At 49.4% G+C, this 18,580-nt stretch overlaps 1 protein-coding gene across 1 annotated transcript; it reads left to right on the forward strand.

Annotated features, from left to right (window-relative positions):
• The first annotated feature begins 407 nt into the window (after positions 1-407).
• Positions 408-16,946, forward strand: PLVAP (plasmalemma vesicle associated protein). The gene is made up of 6 exons (XM_069102051.1): positions 408-890; positions 5,840-5,936; positions 8,062-8,765; positions 9,829-9,886; positions 10,284-10,365; positions 15,381-16,946. Exons 1-6 carry the CDS (start codon positions 522-524, stop codon positions 15,385-15,387), a joined length of 1,317 nt encoding a protein of 438 aa, XP_068958152.1. The 5' UTR covers positions 408-521; the 3' UTR covers positions 15,388-16,946.
• The last annotated feature ends 1,634 nt before the right edge of the window (positions 16,947-18,580 follow it).

Raw genomic sequence — 18,580 nt, forward strand, 5'->3', positions numbered from 1 at the left:
ACAACATGAGAAGGTAATATCATCAAAGTTCAGAGATCTGTTTGATCCCAAAGGGCAGAGCCATGGGCAGATGTTTCAGAGGGGCAGATTTGGGCTAGATGAGAGGAAAAACTTTCTAACAAGTAAAGCCATCTGAAAATGGAAGTCATTGCCTTGAGGGTGAATGAGTTTCCTCTCAGTGAAGGTCTCCAAGCCCGAAGCTCCTGGCCACCCCAGACAGAGAAGCAGGGCAGCAGTCAGAGGTGCTGCCCCCACTCTGGCTAACTCCCTTGGGTCCTCAGCTACCACTCCCCCAAGTCTAGGGCAGGCTTGTTATGATAACCCCAGGCCCTGGTTTCCTCCTGGGCAGGAAGGAGCCAGGAGGAGGAAGTATTCAGCAGGGCAATATAAACACTCCTCCTGCTGAGGATGGGGCAGGAGAGACTCCAGGGAGGGAGGGGGAGGTGGACAGGAGAAGGCCCCGCCCCCTTCCCCTCTGAGCCCAGGGCCCGCCGGCCTGGCAGAGCACTCCTGCCCCAGCCATGGACAGAGGCAGCTACTCCCGCACGGGGCTCCACGTGAGTGGCTCTGGCCACCGGGGCTGCTGGTACTACCTGAAGTACTTCTTCTTGTTTGTGTCCCTGATTCAATTCCTCATCATCCTGGGGCTGGTGCTGTTCATGGTCTATGGAAATGCCCACGCTGGCACCGAGGCTCACCTGCAGGTGACCGAGAAGCGGGCCGACAGCCTGTCAGGGCAGCTGATGTCCCTGGGCGCCCTTAATGCCAACCTCTCCAAGGAGCTGAATATCACCACCCGCTCCCGAGAAGCCATCATGCAGCTGCTGGTGGGCAGCCGGCGGGACCTGGACCGCATCAACTCCAGCTACCGCCAATGCCAAGTGGAGCAGGTGAGACCCTGCTTGGACTCCCAGACCCTGGTGCCAGGGCCAGAGGGGAGGGGGGACAGCCAGGGGTAACACTCTAGCCCAGGGTAACCCATCGATCATCTCCGCTCCTCTTTAGTTGGGGGGGATGCACCCACTAAGCGTGGGGCTAAGGAGGCAAGGTGTGTGAGGCCAAGGAAGACCCAGAGCCCTCCACAGTCTCCCACACATGCCATCCCACCTAAGAGCATAGATTTGGAGCCAAAAGGCATCTCAGAGGTCATCTACTCTAACCCCCTCCTTTTTCAGTTGGGGAAACTGAGGCCCAGAAAGGGGAAGTGACTCTCCCAAAGCAGGTGGCATAGCCAAGATAATTCAGATGATGACTTTGTTACCTAGACAAGCATCTTTACACACTCAAAGCACAGCTTCCCACAGGCATAGGTCAGGACACCATTCTGTGTCCACTGACACCGTCACGTGCCGCAACATACAATCACATCCTCTTCTGTGGGCACACACAGCTGCACACTTACAATTACAGACTCTTTCATGGTCACAAGAGAGAGCAGTAGCATAGGGGTAGGAAACTGTCCTCAAAGCCATTAAAATCTGGGCTCAAGTCCCATCTCTAACACAAACTGGCCATGTGACCCTGGGCAACCCTCTAAAGATGCCAAGTTGAAGAGAAGGTGCCATCCTATTTTGGTGGAAGGAGTTCCCTCTCTGGGATTTCCCCAGCAAAATGGCATCACAGGTAGAATCCCTGTTCCTAGATGGACCACATATAGTCTTGCAAACATGAATTCACTTCTTCCATATTCTTCAAACACTCAGTATCACACACACAGAGCTACACACATCGACAAAGTTTCTGTCCCGCACAAGTTGCAGCCCGTTGGAACTGTTTTGCAGCAGACCCTTGCTCAAGAAGCCACATACCAGAGGCTGGCCAGAGTTGGGGGTATGGGAGGTAATTGCATTTACTCTTGGCTAGGGATATTCACCAGCCTCCTCCCTTCCTTTGTGGCTCTTGATAATAGGATCATATATTTAGAGCTGGAAGGCACCAAGGAGGCTATGGAGACCAACTCTGAGGCCCAGCAAGCTTGAGTGACTTGCTCTGGGGTGCACAGCTAGTGAGCATCTGAAAGAATAAGAGCCCAGGCCTTCCTGATTCTGCACTGGCTCTCAAGTCTCTGCCCTACAATGCTACTCATTTGGAGGAGACCTTCCTCTCTCCAAGTCTTAGCTGCCTTACCTGGAAAATGGAGAAAACAAGAATCTTTCACCGTTTAATTCCCAGGGAAGTGGGTTTAGTGATCCTAGATTCTTACAGAGTGCTTTAAGATTTAGAAAACACCTTACAGTGTCCCTCACCCGTGCCTCCCAGAGTCCTGTAAGGTATTGTTCCATATTCTAAAATCCCTTCCATTCTGACCTTCTGTGTTCTAAGGTCGCCTCAAGCCCCGATGTTCTATGTTCTAGCTCTGATGTACTATCTTCTGTGTTCTAAGGGCCCTCCCAGCTCTGACGTTCTATATTCTAAGTCCCTTCTATCTGATATTCTGTCTTCTGTGTTCTAAGGGCCCTCCCAGCTCTGACAGTTTCTATATTATGTTTTAGATCTCTCTCAGTTCTGATAGTCTCGCCCCAAAAGGTTAAGTAATTTGTCCAGGGTCGCACAGATAGTCTAGATCTGAGACAGGATTTGAACCCAGGCCTCTTAACTCAAAGTCCAGCATTCTGTCCATGATGACCTTTCTGCTTTGCAAACTGTACTGTGAGCCCCTTGTCCATTATCATTATTATTATCTGGCCCAATGTAATTGTGGCAGGCTAAATGATGCAGGGGCAAGGGTCATCTACTCAGAAAACCTAGGTTCAAATATTGGCTCTACCACTGACTGGCTAGGTGACTGGCTAGGCAAGTTGCTTTCTTGCTCTGGGTCTCAGTTAACTCATCTGTAAACGGGGGATGATCACATGCGAGAGGAAGTTTCATTCTAATTCAGCAACCATTTATTAAAGCCTGTGTGCCAGGCACTAAGGGATACAGAGGAAAACTGACCTGGGCCCTGCCCCCTAGCCGCATTTAGGACCTGGTGATTACCGCCATCATAACAAGAGCCAGGAGTGACCTTGCTTCCTCTTTGCTCTTTTTCTCATCTATGGGAGCCTGTGCCCAGTTGGGGGGGGGGGTGCTGCAGGAGGGAGAGCTGAGAGCTCAGGAAGTCTCTCTGGGTGGAGCTCAGTGGGGGGAAGAGAGCACTTAGGAAACATCCATTGTACCAGCCTCAGTTTCTCCATCAGGAAACTGGCAGGAACTAAGAGATATCCAAGAGCCAGGCCTCCCCAGAGACTCTAGGTCACTCCTGGAATGAGGCCTTAGGATGCCTGCCCCGCCCCAGCCCCCTTCAAACCCCTACTCATCCCAGCCTCCCCCCACCCTCCAGTTCAGACACAGGAAGTTGCCCAGATGTCCTTTCCCCCCTCATGATGGGGGCTTTCTGAGAACAGAAGCCATATTTCCTTTTCAGACTCTGGACTCACTAAGGGTGGGGACCGTGGCTCCCCCTCTGTGCCAGGGCTCTCCTCAGACTGGGGGGTCCCTGGGGCCAGAGCCATTTCCCTCTCAGACTGTGGGGTTCCATGTATGCAAGACTGTTTTCTCCTCCCTGAGAGCAGCGCTGTCTCCCCCTCTGACAATCCTATGTGCCCCTCTCAGTGGGGGTGCCCTGAGATTGGGGCTCTGCTATTCCCTTCGGCTTCCTTGGGGCCAGGGGTGTCTCTCCTTCACACTGGGGGCTTCCTGAGGATACCCTCTGTAACTTTCCAGGCTAATGGCAAGGGGGTGAAATTTTAGGGAGTGTAGTTTTTTTCAGGAGGTAGTTTTGATTCTCCCATCAAGCACACCTGGTACCTCTGTTGGGAAGTGAGTGCCACAGACACAAAAATGTAGCTGTTCTTGAGACATAGAAAATGGGAGAAACCCAGGGTCACAGCCCTTCTTCTGCCATTCCGCACCCAATGTTTACTTTATTACAAAATTTACAAGTACCACACTGGTATCGGTCAAGGAAGTTTGGGGATGAGGGTAACCATTTTGTAGAATTTAAAACTGGGAGATCACACAAATGAGCCTAAAGAGAAGATGATGGAGAATGGAGAAGAGGAAAGGACAGAAGTGAAGCTTCCCAGAAGCTGGTCCTCAGACAGCAGGGCCATACCTTCTTCCTGTGTGGGAGGCCCCACGTGGAGCACAACTCTTCTGTCTCCTCGGTTTGGGTCCCCGGTCTGGACTTCTCCCCATCTCGGTATCACCTCTTCTGTGCGCAGGGTGCTGCATCCCCCAGGATACCCAGTACAGAGAGGGAATGTTTGTGTTCAGGGATTTATAGACTTAGCAGGGGGTAGCGATGGAAGAAACCAGAGCACTTCAGCGCTGGAGTAGAGTTGGGGATACTGAGAACAATGCGCAATTAGTCTTTAGGAAGCAAGGTCCTGGACCTTTCTGTTTTTAAAAGTGGCAAAGTTTTAAGGCATCTTCAGACACTTATTAGCTGCTTGACCAGGAGCAAATCACTTAACCTCTGCCAGACTCAGGTTCCTTATCTGTAAAATGGAGATAGGGTAGCTAGGTGGCACTGTAGGGGATAGAGCACCAGGCCTGGCATGAGGTAGACTCATCTTCCTGAGTTCAAATCTGACCTCAGACACTTACTAGCTATGATAAGAATCAAATGAGATAATATGGAAAGAACTTTGCAAACCTTGAAACTATAGAGACATGCTAGGTGTTATAGACATATATCTATACATACATACATATGATATTAATAACATCACAGTATATGGGAAAGTCTGGTGACAAATATGTAAAACTAGTGTCCGTATCATTGATATTGGAAAGATAAGCAAGAAGATGGTGGGGCAGTGGGGAACCTACCAATATGATTTGTTTATACAGAAACAACGCTAGTTATAGTCATTTATGAAGAGAACAAACTTTTAAGGGCCAGGCTGAACTATAGATCATTTTTTAACTGTTAATAACCCTCTCAGATTTATAAGATGATAGGATTGTAGAATTGGAAAGAAACTCAAATCATCTAAGTCCTCATTTGACAGATGAGGAAACTGAGACCCAGAGAGAGGGAAGACTTGCCCAAGATAATGAATAGAAAAATCAAGATTTGAACCCAGGGGCGGCCAGGTAGCACAGCGAGTAAGAGCACCAGCTCCAGTGTTGAGAAGACCCGGAGATCGAATCCCGGGCTCAGACACTTAGCACCCACTCAGAAACACCTGGCCGTGTAATCTTGAGCAAGTTACTTAACCCAAATTACTTAGGGGTGGCCAGGTGGCTCAGCGAGTAAGAGCACCAGCTCCAGTGTCGGGATGATCTGGATCAAATTCGGGCTCAGATACTCAGCACCACACCCAGAAATAACTGGCCGTGTAACCTTGAGCAAGTTACTTAACCCCTATTGCTTTAAAAAAAAAAAAAAGATTTGAACCCAGGTCTTCTTACTTTAGATTCAAAGTCCTTCCCCCATATCTACTTCTACTCACTCACTTGGTTCCTTCTATTCATTCAAATTTTCAATTCAACAATCCTTTATTATTTGCCCTGAAGTTAGACACCAGGGGAACAACATGGTATCATAAAAAGGACCTGGGTTTGAATTTTGGCTCCACCAATTGGTCAAGCCACATCACCAACTCAAGCCTCAGTTTCCTTATCTGACAAAGTGGAAATAAAAATATTTACACTGTCACCTTCACAGGGTGAGAATCAAATGCATTAACATATATGAAGTGCTTTACAAACCTTTCAGGGTTGTAGAAATGTCAGCTATTATTATCAGCGGTCCCCACACCCTGTATTTGTTGTATTTGAGGGATCTGGGGGAGCCTGAATGCCTCTGAATGCCCACCCTGATCTGAGCCCGGTACCTTCCTTTTCCCAGATTCAGCACCAGAATGATATGAGATATGTGATCTACATCTTGAAGAGTGAAGAACTCTGTCGACAAAAACTCGCAGAAACCTCAAAGAACCACACAGGTTGGAGAAGGGAGAAGGGATGGGAGGAGGGGAGAGGGGCAGGATTGGGATATGGTTAATTTGAAAGACCAAATCTGAGACAGGACTGGAGATCAGAGCTGTGGATACAGATGTGCCCAAAAGGGGTGAACGAGATCATCAAAGGAGAGACCTCAGAGGCCATCTAGTCCAGCCCCCTTTGTTACAGACAGGGAAACAGAGACATAGAGGGGGTGACGGACTTACTCAAAGTCATTCTGCTAGTTACAGAAGGACAAATTTTTGGGAGATGCTCGTGTAGAGTGTGGGATAAAGCTGTGACTAGGGACTTTTTCACCTGGGGCTAGGGATAGCAGAACTGAGAGGGCGTGGTGTTGGGGAGAGAAGGAAATGAGCCCTGCTACCCGTAGGAAATGAATCTATCCATGATGTCATGTGCTGTTATTCTGGGTCTTAGCCCCATGGCCCCACCCCAGATGGGAGAAGGAGGAGGTTAGGACTCAAATTCCAGCTCTGCTACTCAATAACTCTCCAGCCTTAGGAGAGTCCCTTTTCCTCTCTCAGTTTCCTACTCTACAAAATGGCTTGGTGGACTAAGGCTCTAAGATCGCTTCCAAATCTAAATGATCAGAGATGGAGGAACATTAGTATTGTGGGAGCCAAGAGACTGTAAAGGAGAATCCTGTTCAGGTTGGGGTCCACTCTGAGATTCTTAGGAATCACAACTAGCCCACAGTTTTGTGGGGAAGGTCTTTATTAGGGCCTGGATGACCTTTTGCCAGAGCTTTGGGGAGCTTGAGAGGCTGGGGAGTGTTCAGCTGACAATCAGAGGCAGGACATCAAGCAGGGGTCAGTGCTAGAAAGGGGGCTGTAGTAGTCACCTGTATAGAGGAGTGTGATTAATATGTTAGGAGTTAATGGGGTTAACAAGGGAGAATGGGAGAGAAGAAGAGAGGAAAGGAGAGGAGAGGAGAGGAGGGAAAAGGAGGGGGGAAGGGAGGAGACAGGAGATTCATGCTTCAGGAACACATTGGACTAGATGAGAGCAGAGGTCGGAGGTTAATGGCCAGGGGTCAGGAGTCATCAGTCCAAAGAAGCCCAGCTGGAGGCTTCTCTCTTCCCATGCATCTGTTTCTAACTCACCTCCTCCTGCTTTCTCCTTCCTGCCATCTCTTTTCAGTTCCATCTCTGATGTAACAGTTCCTGGATCCCTTTAACCAGCTTTTTGGAGGAAGTGAATGGTGGGATCACCGAAAGGGACTCTTCTCTACATGTCCATCCATCTACATGCCTTGGATGAATAGGACATGAATACCTCCTTCCCCTGCTCCACTCCTCCTAACTAAGATGTAACCAGTCTTAAGAGTCTGCATCAGTACAAAGGAGGGAATTTGTGCCAATTTTAGAGACAGAGGAACTGAGTTTGAATCCCAACTCTGCTACCTAGTGACCTTGGGCAAGTCATTTAATTTCTTTGGGCCTCAGTTTCCTCATCTCCGAAAGGAAGGAGTCAGACTAGATGGTCTCTAAGCCACTCCAAGTTAATCATCGGTGGTCTTTGGGTGACTGTCCCTCACATCCCATCTGCTGCTCTGTCTGTCTCCCATTCCACCTACCCAGCTCTGATAGGCCACACTTTGGTCCCTGGGGGATACCACCTGTCTCAAGACGGGTCAGAGGTGTTAAATCTCTTTTTGTTTCGTGGATTCCTCCAGTGGTCTAGTAAAATCTTTACTCTTCTCAGAATAATGCTCTTTTTGTTTATTTGTTTCTTGGTTTTGTTTTTGCTTTTTGGAGGGGGGAAGGCAGGGCAATTGGGGTTAAGTGACTTTCCCAAGGTCACACAGCTACTTTTTTGTGTTAAGTGTCTGAGGTCAGATTTGAACTCAGGTCTTCCTGACTCCAGAGCCAGTGCTCTATTCACTGTGCTACCTAGCCCCACCTCAGGATTATGTTCTTAAGTGTATAACATGAAAGGATGATAAAGGAAGCAAATTCTACTGAAATTCAATCATCCTATTTTATAAAGTAATAATAATAATAATTTAAAAACAATTTCCTAGATCTCACGTTAAGAAGCCCTACAATAGGGGAGTCCAAGGGACTGTCTTTCAGAGTCTATCCATTGCTTCCCTCTGCCTCACAGCCCAGATCCAGACCCTTGAAGAGAAGGCCAGAGCAGCGCAGGTGGAGCAGGAAGCCGTGAAGATGAGTTGTAACAAGGACAAGGAGGTCCTGGTGGCAGCCAAGGCAGCGGTGGAGGCCCAGATCAAAGCCTGCAGTGAGGAGAAGATGCGGAACTTTGGGGAGTACCAGCTGGTAAACAGCGAGCTCCAGCGTGTCCGAGACCTATGTGTTGGACTGGACAAGGAGAAGCTCGCCTCCAGGCTGGAGGAGATATGGAGGGAGTCCCTCCTGTACAAGTCCTTGGAGGGCATGTCCTTTCTTTACTTCAGTCCAGAGGTTGAGAAGGCAGTCCATCGCTGCCGGGAGCTGCCCAGGATCATCTACGAGAAGTCCGAGAGTCTGGCCAGAGAGCTGAAGACAGGCATTGAGCAGGTGGTACGAGAGAACACAGAGCTGAAGCGTCAGAAGGAGGCCAGTGAGAAGAGCTTGGCGGCCTGCAAGGAGGAGAAGGAGAAGATCATCAAGGAGAGCCAGGAAAGGCTGCAGAAAACCCATGAAGACTGTGTCAAACAGTCTCGGCTGGCCTTGGAAGAGAAGGCCACTCTGCAGAAGGAGAAGGAAGCCTTGATCAAGGAGTTAGAGGAGAAGAAGAAGGAGCTGATCCTGGTCAAGGGGCAGCTGGACATCAACAAGGCCACCCTGGAAACCTGCATCAGGACCAAGGTGAGGGCTGGGCCTGGGGAGGCAGCTGCAGCTGGAGAGGGGGAATCAGGGCCAGAGGGAAGGAGAAGTCTGGAGCTGGGCATCGGTATGAGGAGGAAGAGGTTGAGGCTGCGATTAAAGCTGAAGATAGTCAAGAGTATGGGCAGCCGATTGGGTTGGATTAGGGTGGAGAGAAGGAAGAAGTTGGGGTCACGGGTTAAGTTAATGATGGTCATGAGGTTGGGTGGGGGATTGAGTTGAGAGAGCGGCTGGGGGTTAAGTTGGGTTGGATGGCCCCAGCCAAGTCATTTAACCTTACAATGCCCCAGGCAACTTTCTAAGAAAACAAATGGCAGAAGAGCCATTTGCACTGGTAGAGAGAGGTTCTCCACTAGGGAGTTCCTTTTACCAATGAAAGCACAGGTTCACTTCCACTATTGAATGAATTAAGTCAATGACTGACTATTCTTAGTCTCTTCTTAGTTCTTGTTGTATTCCTGTCTATTCTTATTGTTATAAATAAGATTGGGATTTGAGCACTGGTGCTGTGTGTGTGTGTGTGTGTGTGTGTGTGTGTGCACAATCTGTATGATTGTGTGTATACAAGTCTGTGGTTGCCTTTCTAGGTGTGTGTTCTCTGTGATTTGCACATTTGTATGGTTCTTGATGTATCTGAGTTTCCTGTGTGCATCTCCAGGTTAAATAGTAGTTAAATGCTTTTGAAGATGGTGGACAAGGTTGAAGGAGGGAGAGAGGGGGAAAGAGAGAGACAGAGACTGAACCCCTCTCAGTTTCTTGTTTTGAATTGAAGAGACAGATCCAAGTAGACCCAGGCCCTTAGCTGGGAGGTTGGCAAAAGGGCTTTAACACACTTGAGTTCTGGAGGGCCCTAGACCTTGGAGATGGAAGGGACCTCAGAGATCATTCTTCATTTGACAAATGAAGAAAGTAAAGCCCACAGAGGTTAAATGACTTGCCCAGGGTCATCCAGGTAGTTCAGTCAGAGCCGCTGCCTCCAGAGCTGCTATTCTTTCTAGTATCCCAAGCTCCCTCTGACCCACGTGTATGCTTTCAACCTTCACAGGCCCAGGGCCCACTATCCATTCCTCGACCCCCTGGACCTGCTAACCCAGCTCCCATCGGTAAGTGAGCCAGTCAGGGAGTGAGTCTTTTGGGCTGAGACATGTATTCTCCATTGCCCTTACCACTTTCCTCATGAGGATCCTAGCCCTGTGAGGGCATCCCTATGGCAGATCTCTGCTCTCTGGTGAAGAAGAAGCCACCTCAAGTTTCTAGGGTCTAATGTAGCCTCTGGACATTCTGGGAACCCTCCAGAAACACTTGGAGAAAATCGGAAGGACTATAACTGGGGAGAAAGAATGAGAAGCCTTGGGTTTGGGGCCCCAAATCTCATTTATGCTATGACTGTTTAGCTGAGACACCTGTCCATTGCTCCCCAAGCCCACCCACCCTAGTAGGAGGTTAGTGTAGGGCTTTGGGGATGCCCAGGCATGACCCTGCTGCTTTTTCTCTCCTCAGACATTGAAGACCTAGAAAAATTCAAGAAGAAACTCTTGGACACTTATCAGAAGGTCAACATGCCTTCTGGAAACTCAGCCAGGTGAGCTACTCCTCAGCCCCTGGGCCCAGGGTGGGGTCTGCATACATTCACCGGTGAGGGCATGGAACTCTAAACCAGAATCAAAGAGCTCCAATCTAGATGAGCTCTGGAGGGTTCCAGGGCAAGGGCTCTTCTTTCTTTTCATTTCACAGACATGTCTCTACCTTAGGACTGGGGTCCCCATCCTAGGGTCTGGAGGTTGTGCCCCTTCCATTCTCCCACCAGCCTTTGCAGAGGCAGTGGTGTTATACATAGTGGAGAGAGGGCTGGACTTTCAGAAAAGAGATCTGAGAGGTGGCTAGGTGGTGCAGTGAATAGAGCACTGGCCCTGGAGTCTGGAGAACCTGAGTTCAAATCCGGCCTCAGACACTTAACACTTGCTAGCCATGTGACCTTGGGCAAGTCACTTAACCCAATTGCCCTGCCTCCCCTCCCTCCAAAAAAAAAAAGCAAAGCAAAAAAAAGAGATCTGGGTTCAAATCCCACACTTGCTAGCTATGTTAACCTCTCAGAGCTGCAGTTTCCTGTTCTGTAAAATGGGGATTATATCACTTGCACTGCAGGTCTCAGCTGTTTCACTTACCAGCTGTGTGACCCTGGGTGAAATCTTAACACCACAGTTTCTTCATTTTGAAAAATGAAGGTTCTAGACTCTATGATCCCTTTTAGCTCTAGATTTAGAAATGATGAGGCCTCACTCACAGGGTCAAACTTAAGCATGTTCCACCAAATGCAACGTATCCTGATGGTAAGCCATGGGTCTGACACCACACTAGGACTATATGTTTTAATGCAACCCCAAAATACTTTCCTACATGGGTCTTCCACAGGAATAGACTGTTCATGTGCAGGTAAGACAAACAGAGACAGAGAGGAGAGAGACAAAGTGGGGCTTTGAAAGCAGATCTTCCAACAATGTAGATGAGTGAAAAGATGGCTGGCTTCAGAGCCAGGAAAGCTGGATTCAAACCCTAAGCCCAATGCTTCTTGCCTGAGAAAGACTTCTACCTCATGGGAGTGAGAAAAGCACTTTGTAAAGCTTAAAGGACTATGGAAATGGATGTTGCTATTACTGGTCTCCTTACTCTATTCCATGCACTGAGCCAAGCACTGGGCATACAAAGAAAGGCAAAAACTGGTCCCTGCCCTCAGAACGCTTACATTCTAATGGGAGAGGCCACAAGTAAATAACCAAGCCCATAGGAGGACCATACGACAAGACACAAAGCAGATGGGAGGTTATCTGAGAGGGAAGGCACTAGCAGCAGAGGGGAGACTGGGAAAGGCCTCTTGCAGAGGGTGGCATTTAAGCTGGCTACCTTACTCTGCACAAGCTCATTCTATGTGGCCCACGAGGATAGAGCTGGGACCAGACATTAGAACATACTGGGAGGCCCCTTTCAGCTACCAGCAGAGTTATACGTGAATGGAATGAGCTACTTCTTGGGGGAGTGAGGTCCTCATCACTGAAAATGGTAGAATTTTAAGCTGAGACAAGAAGACATTTAGTTAGGGAATGCTTTTGGGGGAATCTCTGTGGGGTGGGCAGGATGTTGGAGGAGGTACCTTTTAAAGATCCTCTAATTCTGGAATTGAACAAGACTGGGCTATTACTAAACTTTGTACCTTTCCTTCTAAATGCCAGTTGGTAGTATTTGTATTGAGACTGCCCCACCCACTATAGTGATGTATTTTTGAGTCCTCAAGACAGTGGGTTGAAGATCCCAGGACCTTATAGGGACAAAAGTGAACTAGGCTGAGGGCAGTATGTTTCCAAGATGGTAGGCCCCAGGGGTCTTTGGGTGGTGCCAGCGGAAGGGATAGTGGAGGCCTGGAGCCAAAGCCTGGCTTTTGGCCACAAGGGCCCTGTTTCAGAACCTGGCTCCCCAAACAAACTGGGAAGTGGTATCAGTGGCCTAGTGAATCACCACAGTTGAACTGGTATGCTGATGTTCACAAAGTCAGTGCTTGGGATTGGCAGTTTGTCAGGGGAAAGAAGCATTTTGTGTCAGGGGAAGGGCTGATTCAAGGACATGGCTGAATGCCAGGCTTTGGAGCCAAGCAAACATTTGGGATCATCCACTGCCTGCTACCTGGGGTCTTTAGACTACCCCTAATTCTCCCCCTAGACAGCTAGGTAGTACAATGGACAGAATGCAGGGTCTAGAGTCAGGAAGACTCTTTTTCATGAGTTCAAATCCAGCCTCAGGAACTTACTAGGGCAAGTAAGTAACTCTGGGCAAGTCACTCAACCCTGTTTGCCTCAGTTTCCTCATCTGTAAAATGAGCTGGAGAAAGAAATGGCAAACCACTCCAGTGTCTTTGCCAAGAAAACCCCCAACAGGTCACAAAGAGTCAAGTGTGACTGAAAATGACTGAACAACAACAGCTCTCCCTATGCCCTTACCTCTTCCTTGTCTCTCCCATCAGGATTGAGTCATAAGTGAGGCACTTTTCTCATAAGGTGCTTCCCCTCTTTGGGCCCACTTAGACCAAGGCACCACAGCTGGCTATGGTCATGGGCTCAGGCCATCTCTCTTGGAGTCTCTCTCCTACAATCTCAGTCTAGCCCTGCTCTGACCCAATAGCTCCTCAGCCCTTGGGGAGCTGGATGCTCTCATATTTACCTTCCTGGAAGCCAGAAAAGCCGTCTTTGGGCCCACCCATCTGTGGACTTGAGCTCAAAGCCTCAAGGCTGTACAGCTCTTGCTCCGAGTTCTTGCCTGTCACAGATAAGACACCCTCAGTCTGCTTCTCAGGCCTTTGAGGCCCTTGTTTCCCCAGCTCCATTCTGGTCTCACTCTCCATTCTTCCTCCCTGACCCACAGGACCTGAGTTCACATCAGTGGGGCCTGCTGCTCCCCACTCTTTCCATTCTGCTTTCCTCTGCTTGGGTCTTCTCTATAAAATCTACTCTCTTCTCAAAATACAGCCAAGGGGCTGGGACTGGGACTCCCACTGGACTGGGAACCAGGACACTGGGTTCTTGTCACATTGGTGCCACTAACTGGCTGTGGGGTATCAGGCAAGTTCCTCCTCACCTTTGTTTTACTTTCCTCCAGTGAAAAATAAGATACTGGACCTTATGATCTCTAAAGTTCCCCCAGTTTTGATGTTCCTGGGTTCTAAGGGTCTTCCCAGTTCTAAGAATCTATGTTCAAAAGGCTTTCCCAGCTCTGACATTTTCTGAGTTTTAAGGGTCCTCTCAGTTCTAAGAATCTATGTTCAAAAGGCTTCCCCAGCTCAGAACCATCCTTCAGGGGCCCCTCACATTGCACCTACACCAGAGAGTCTTCCCCAAATCCTCCAGGGTGGCCTCACTCTTCTCTGAACGCCCATGAACACTGTCTTGTTATAGGGCTGTAGCTGTGACCTAATGCCCTAGGAGCAGAAAACCCATTCAAATCCTGGGCCTGTTCTTCCTATCTTTGTGACCTTGGTCTCTAAATCTCCGTTCCTTAATTTACAAAATGAAGTCTTAGGACTCCATTCAGACCCTTTCCAAATCCCAGGATCAGAGGCTCTTTTCTTCCGGCCCTCTTGCCCATTAGATCATACAAGTACAGGCATTGTAAGACTCATTCCATAGACGTTTATAAAGGGTCTGCTCTGTGCAGAGTCTTGGACTGGGGGCTGAGAGGGAGGGATTCAGAATTAGTTAAAACATTATCCTAGGCCTTATAGAGCTTACACTGGGGGATGAGGGGCAGGTAGAGAGAAAGGGACAAAATACGTATGCAGATAATACAAATCAGAATGTGCCAAAGATGTAAGAAGAGTAAAATGCTATGAGATCAGGGAAGAATTCATTCCAGATTACAGGGGGGGGGGCTGATTTGACAAGCTTTCTGGAGGAGGTGGCTATTGAGCTTGGCCAGGGAGGGGAGGGAAAGGGGTCTAGGAGACAGGGAAAGAACATTCAAAGGATGGGGGAGGGGGCACTGACCACGAAAGCTATAGAACTTTGGAGAAGGCTTTGAAATCAGGAAGACTTCTCATAGGAGGTGGGAGAAAATTTAGATGAAGAACGTAGGGAAGCCAGATGTCACCAGAGGCTGATATTTGAACCTGGGACAGACAGGCTCAAAGCCAGTATCTTTTACTTTTTAGCTGTAGGATTTTGAGCAAGCCCCCTCCCCTCTCTATACTGCAGTTGTTTTTTTCTGTAAAGGAGATTGAACTGAATGTCTCCGAGCTCACAGCTTTCAATGCTGTGACTACTTCTGAATCTTACTATGTTTCAAGGAAAACAAGAGAGGGACAGGGTCTCAAGGATGGGGAGGGGGAGGTTAAGAGTCAGCAATGGGTCAGGGGAACACAGCATTTGGATCTGGAAGGGACCTGAGGGACCATCTAGGTCAAGGGTCCTTAACCTTTGTGTGTGTGTGTGTGTGTGTGTGTGTGTGTGTGTGTGTGATAGACCCCTTTGGCAATCAGAATGATGCTTTTAAATGCATAAAATAAAAACATATAGGATTACAAAGGAAACTAATTTTAGTGAAATATAATTATAAAAAAAAATTTTTTTAAACAAGTTCAAGGACCCCAGGCTGAGAAGCTTTGATCTAGACAAAAGCTCTCATTTTACTGGTGAGGAAACCAAGGCCCAGAGAGAAAAGATTGCCCAAGATAATACAGAATTTGGGTTTGAGTCCACATTTTCTGATTCCAAGTCCAGTGATTTTTGGAGAGAAGGCATGGCCTAGACTTGTCAGTGCAAGGCAGAGGCTAGAGGCCCAGGGTTTCCAGCCCTCCTTCTCTCCCCCCCCACTTCCCTCCCCCAAAGGAAGAGCTGACAATGGAGAGAAGGCAAAAGAAGCCACGGAGGCAGCCACTTAGAAAAACACCATCATTGCCAGACTTCCTGCCTGGGGTCCAAAAGGAAGGACTTTGCCTGCTCGACGCCAGGAGCACAGGCCCAAGGGAGACAGGGGGCTGGTGTGCAATGGGTGTGGGGCTCATGTCATTCTGTTCTTCCCCCCCCCCACCCAACACCCAATCCCTTCCCTCTGCAGCGGCTGAGGGGCCATACACCGTGACGCAGCGATGGCGGCAGCGGGATCTGGCGACACATTCCGGAGAGGAAGCCATGCTTAGCCTACCATGATGCCCACCAGATGCCCACGTAGCCCATGATACATCTATGCGCCACAGCCCTCTCCCCCAACACACGTATATACTCTGGCACATACACACACTTAGATACACATACCCTTAGATAACCCTCACACTCAGACACTCCCCTCCTCCCACATCCCTGTACCCACTCCCAGACATACTCAGGCAGATGCACACTCAAATACCAATGCATATACACTCACAGAAATATGCAGGCCTTGCAGAGAGGTACCCACAGACAGCACGATCCACTCTGGGCCTATTTGGCGGCTTCCGGTCTCAGCACCAGAGGCATGGGTGGGAGACAAGACCCTGGGCCTGGAATGATGGTTCTGTGTGTGCTCACTGAATGTGTCCATGGGTGCTACGTAAGCCCAAGCAGGGGAGAGGGAAACATGTACTCTCTTCTCCTTCCTCCTTGTCCCCCTGGGGTGCCCGGTTTGCCCCCTGGGGTGCCCAGTTTGCCCCCTGGGGTGCCCGGTTTGCCCCTCTGGGGTGCCTGGTTTGTCCCCTGGATGTCTGGTTTGCCTCCAGATCTCCAGGGGCTCATGCTCACTGCTGTCCTATGGGCTCAGCCCACAGTCTCTCTCAGCACATTTACCACTTGATTAATGTATCTAAGCAGCTGCCCCTTATCTGTATTATCTGTTATCTACATTAGCTGACACATCATAGCTTTACAAGGCCCCAAACTGAGGAAAGATATGAGCAGGAAAAGCTCAGTCTCCGCTCCCAGGGGAACTGCTACCCTCCCCCCTCCCCCTTGGGCTTCCCAAAAGCCTCTGGGGGCAGAGGGAGAAGGGGGGACGTGTGTCATTCTCAGAAATCAAAAGCAAGGTCTTTGCAGGGCAAGGCCCAGCCCTGGATCTCCTCTGCCTTGTTGACGTGGCTTGGCCCAGGAGCAAGTTGGAAAGAGTGATGCAGGGGAAGGAGCATGGTATTTGGAATCCAAGGGCTTGGATTCGAATTCTGACTCCCTTCCTGCGTGACTTTCTCTGGACTTCATGTGAAAAATTAGGGGCTTAGAATGGGTGATTCTGAAGGTCTTATTCATTTATAAGTCCAATGATTCTGATCTTGTGCCCATACTACCCCTCTCATGCTATATTCTGCCCCATAGCACCCTTGGCATTGCTCTGTCCTACCCCTGGGGTTCAAGGCCATTACCCCCACTACCAGAAGCTTACCCCCCAGCCCTAGTGCTGACCAAGCTTCCTTGGGGGACTCCTGTTCTAGGTCTTGACCTTCCCAGTGCCCTGAATCTAGAATCCCTAGTAAGCATCTCCCCCAGGGGGTTCCAGGTTCTGGGGGTAAGGCCTGGGGTGGGGAGGAAGGGTTCTCTGACTGTCCATGAATGCTCAGGTCTGAGCTGGGAGGTTGGGAAGCAGAAGGCCCCTCTTTTCCTCATGCTGTGATGCTGATTCCAAGTGGAAATCCCTAATAAAGGATAATCAAACCCCAAATACCAGCTTCAATCATCCTTCCTGGGGTAGCCTGGGACCTTCCTGACATCAAGTCACCTTCATCAACTTCCTCACCAAGCTACTGTCCCTGACTGACTAGAGTCAGTGACCAGTACACCCCCACACCCAAAACCCCCCAGCCAAGGTGGTAGGTAGGTGGTGATGGGACCAGCCCTGAGGTTTAGGGACCATGGTTATACCCAGGCCTGTCCCTGGGCAGCCAGAAACAAGGGAACTTGTACTTAGGGCCAGGTGGGAAGCGGGTCAGAATGAGTCACCCCAGGGGGAGCAGTTCTCAGGCACAGCACGGGTGTGAGGTGACAAAGAAGCTGTTTATTCAAGACAAGGATATTTCCGGAGAGCGGAAGTCTGGCAGAGAGACGCCTGCCTCTTGAGGATGCACTGGGCCTGGCTGGGGGCCTGCTGGGGCACAGAGTAAGAAGGAGGAGGGGATGGACCCCTGGCTTTCCCCCCAACTACTCACATTAGACATGGCAAAGAGAGCTGGCCACAGAATGGTCCCCAAGAGTAAAAAATCATAATCAAGGTTAGGAAGGGTTCTGATGATAGGAGGGATCCAATAGGGTCTGGGACTATCCCTGATCCATAAGGGTGGGCACAATTCTCACTTGTTCCCCCAGTGTTCTGGCTAGGACTGGAGCTGACCAGAGGGCAGGAAGATGACAGATAGCCTTAGGATAAGAACTAATGAGTCAGTTCTGGGAGGCAGTATTTGTCAGAATGGTGAAGAGATCTGGGTTCTACTTTAAATCATTTATTCAATGTGGTTTACTCAAATCCCTTTCCCTCCCTGGTTCTACTTCTTCTGTAAAGGAAGTGACCTCTTCCAGCTCTGCCATCCCACATTCTAAGCTCCCTCCTAACTCTGGTACCCCATGTTCAAAGATTCTAGCCCCACCCCACACCTGATATTCTGGGTTCTAATGTCCCTTCCCCTCTTTGACATTCCATGTTCTGAGGCCCTTCCCAGCTCTCACACTCTAGGTTCTAAGGTCCCTTCCCCTCTCCGACATTCTGTGTTCTGAGGCCCTCCCAGCTCTCACACTCTAGGTTCTAAGGTCCCTTCTAGCAGAGTCATTCTGGTTTTAAGATCCCTTTGAGACCCACTGTTCTCCACAGTAAAGTCCATGCTCCATTTTCTAAGTTCCCTCTCTGCTCTGACATTCTATGTTCTAATGTTGTATATACATTACTCCAGTTCTTAGTATCTGCACAGCTTCCCCTGGGAGATACCAGTTACCAGGGTCATAGTATTCTGGAGCTGCCATCTACATTTGCCCACTCCATTCCCTTAAGTTCTGGGGTCTTGTCTCAGTGACTATAGAAATCCCTCTTCTTCAGTCACAAAGGCCCTGATAGAGGTACCCTTCCCCCTCAAAACGAACAAGGCACCTTGAGTCTTCCTACTGTTCCCTGACTGCCCAGGACTCCCAAGACCTGTCCTCCCTCAGCAATTCCCATACCATGGACTGACTCTCTGCATCCCCTTGGCCCCAGACACCTTGGGGGCAAGCAGTACCCCTCCCACCTGAAGCCCTCCAAGCCTGAGGACCTTGCAAGGTACCTGCTGGCCCTGAACAGCGCTCCCTAGCTAGTGCAATGGCCCTGTACCC

This window comes from Petaurus breviceps, unplaced genomic scaffold, assembly GCF_028583685.1.
Source record: "Petaurus breviceps papuanus isolate PSGF00001 unplaced genomic scaffold, PetGlider_PUasm1.0 523, whole genome shotgun sequence".
Lineage (NCBI taxonomy): Eukaryota > Metazoa > Chordata > Mammalia > Diprotodontia > Petauridae > Petaurus > Petaurus breviceps.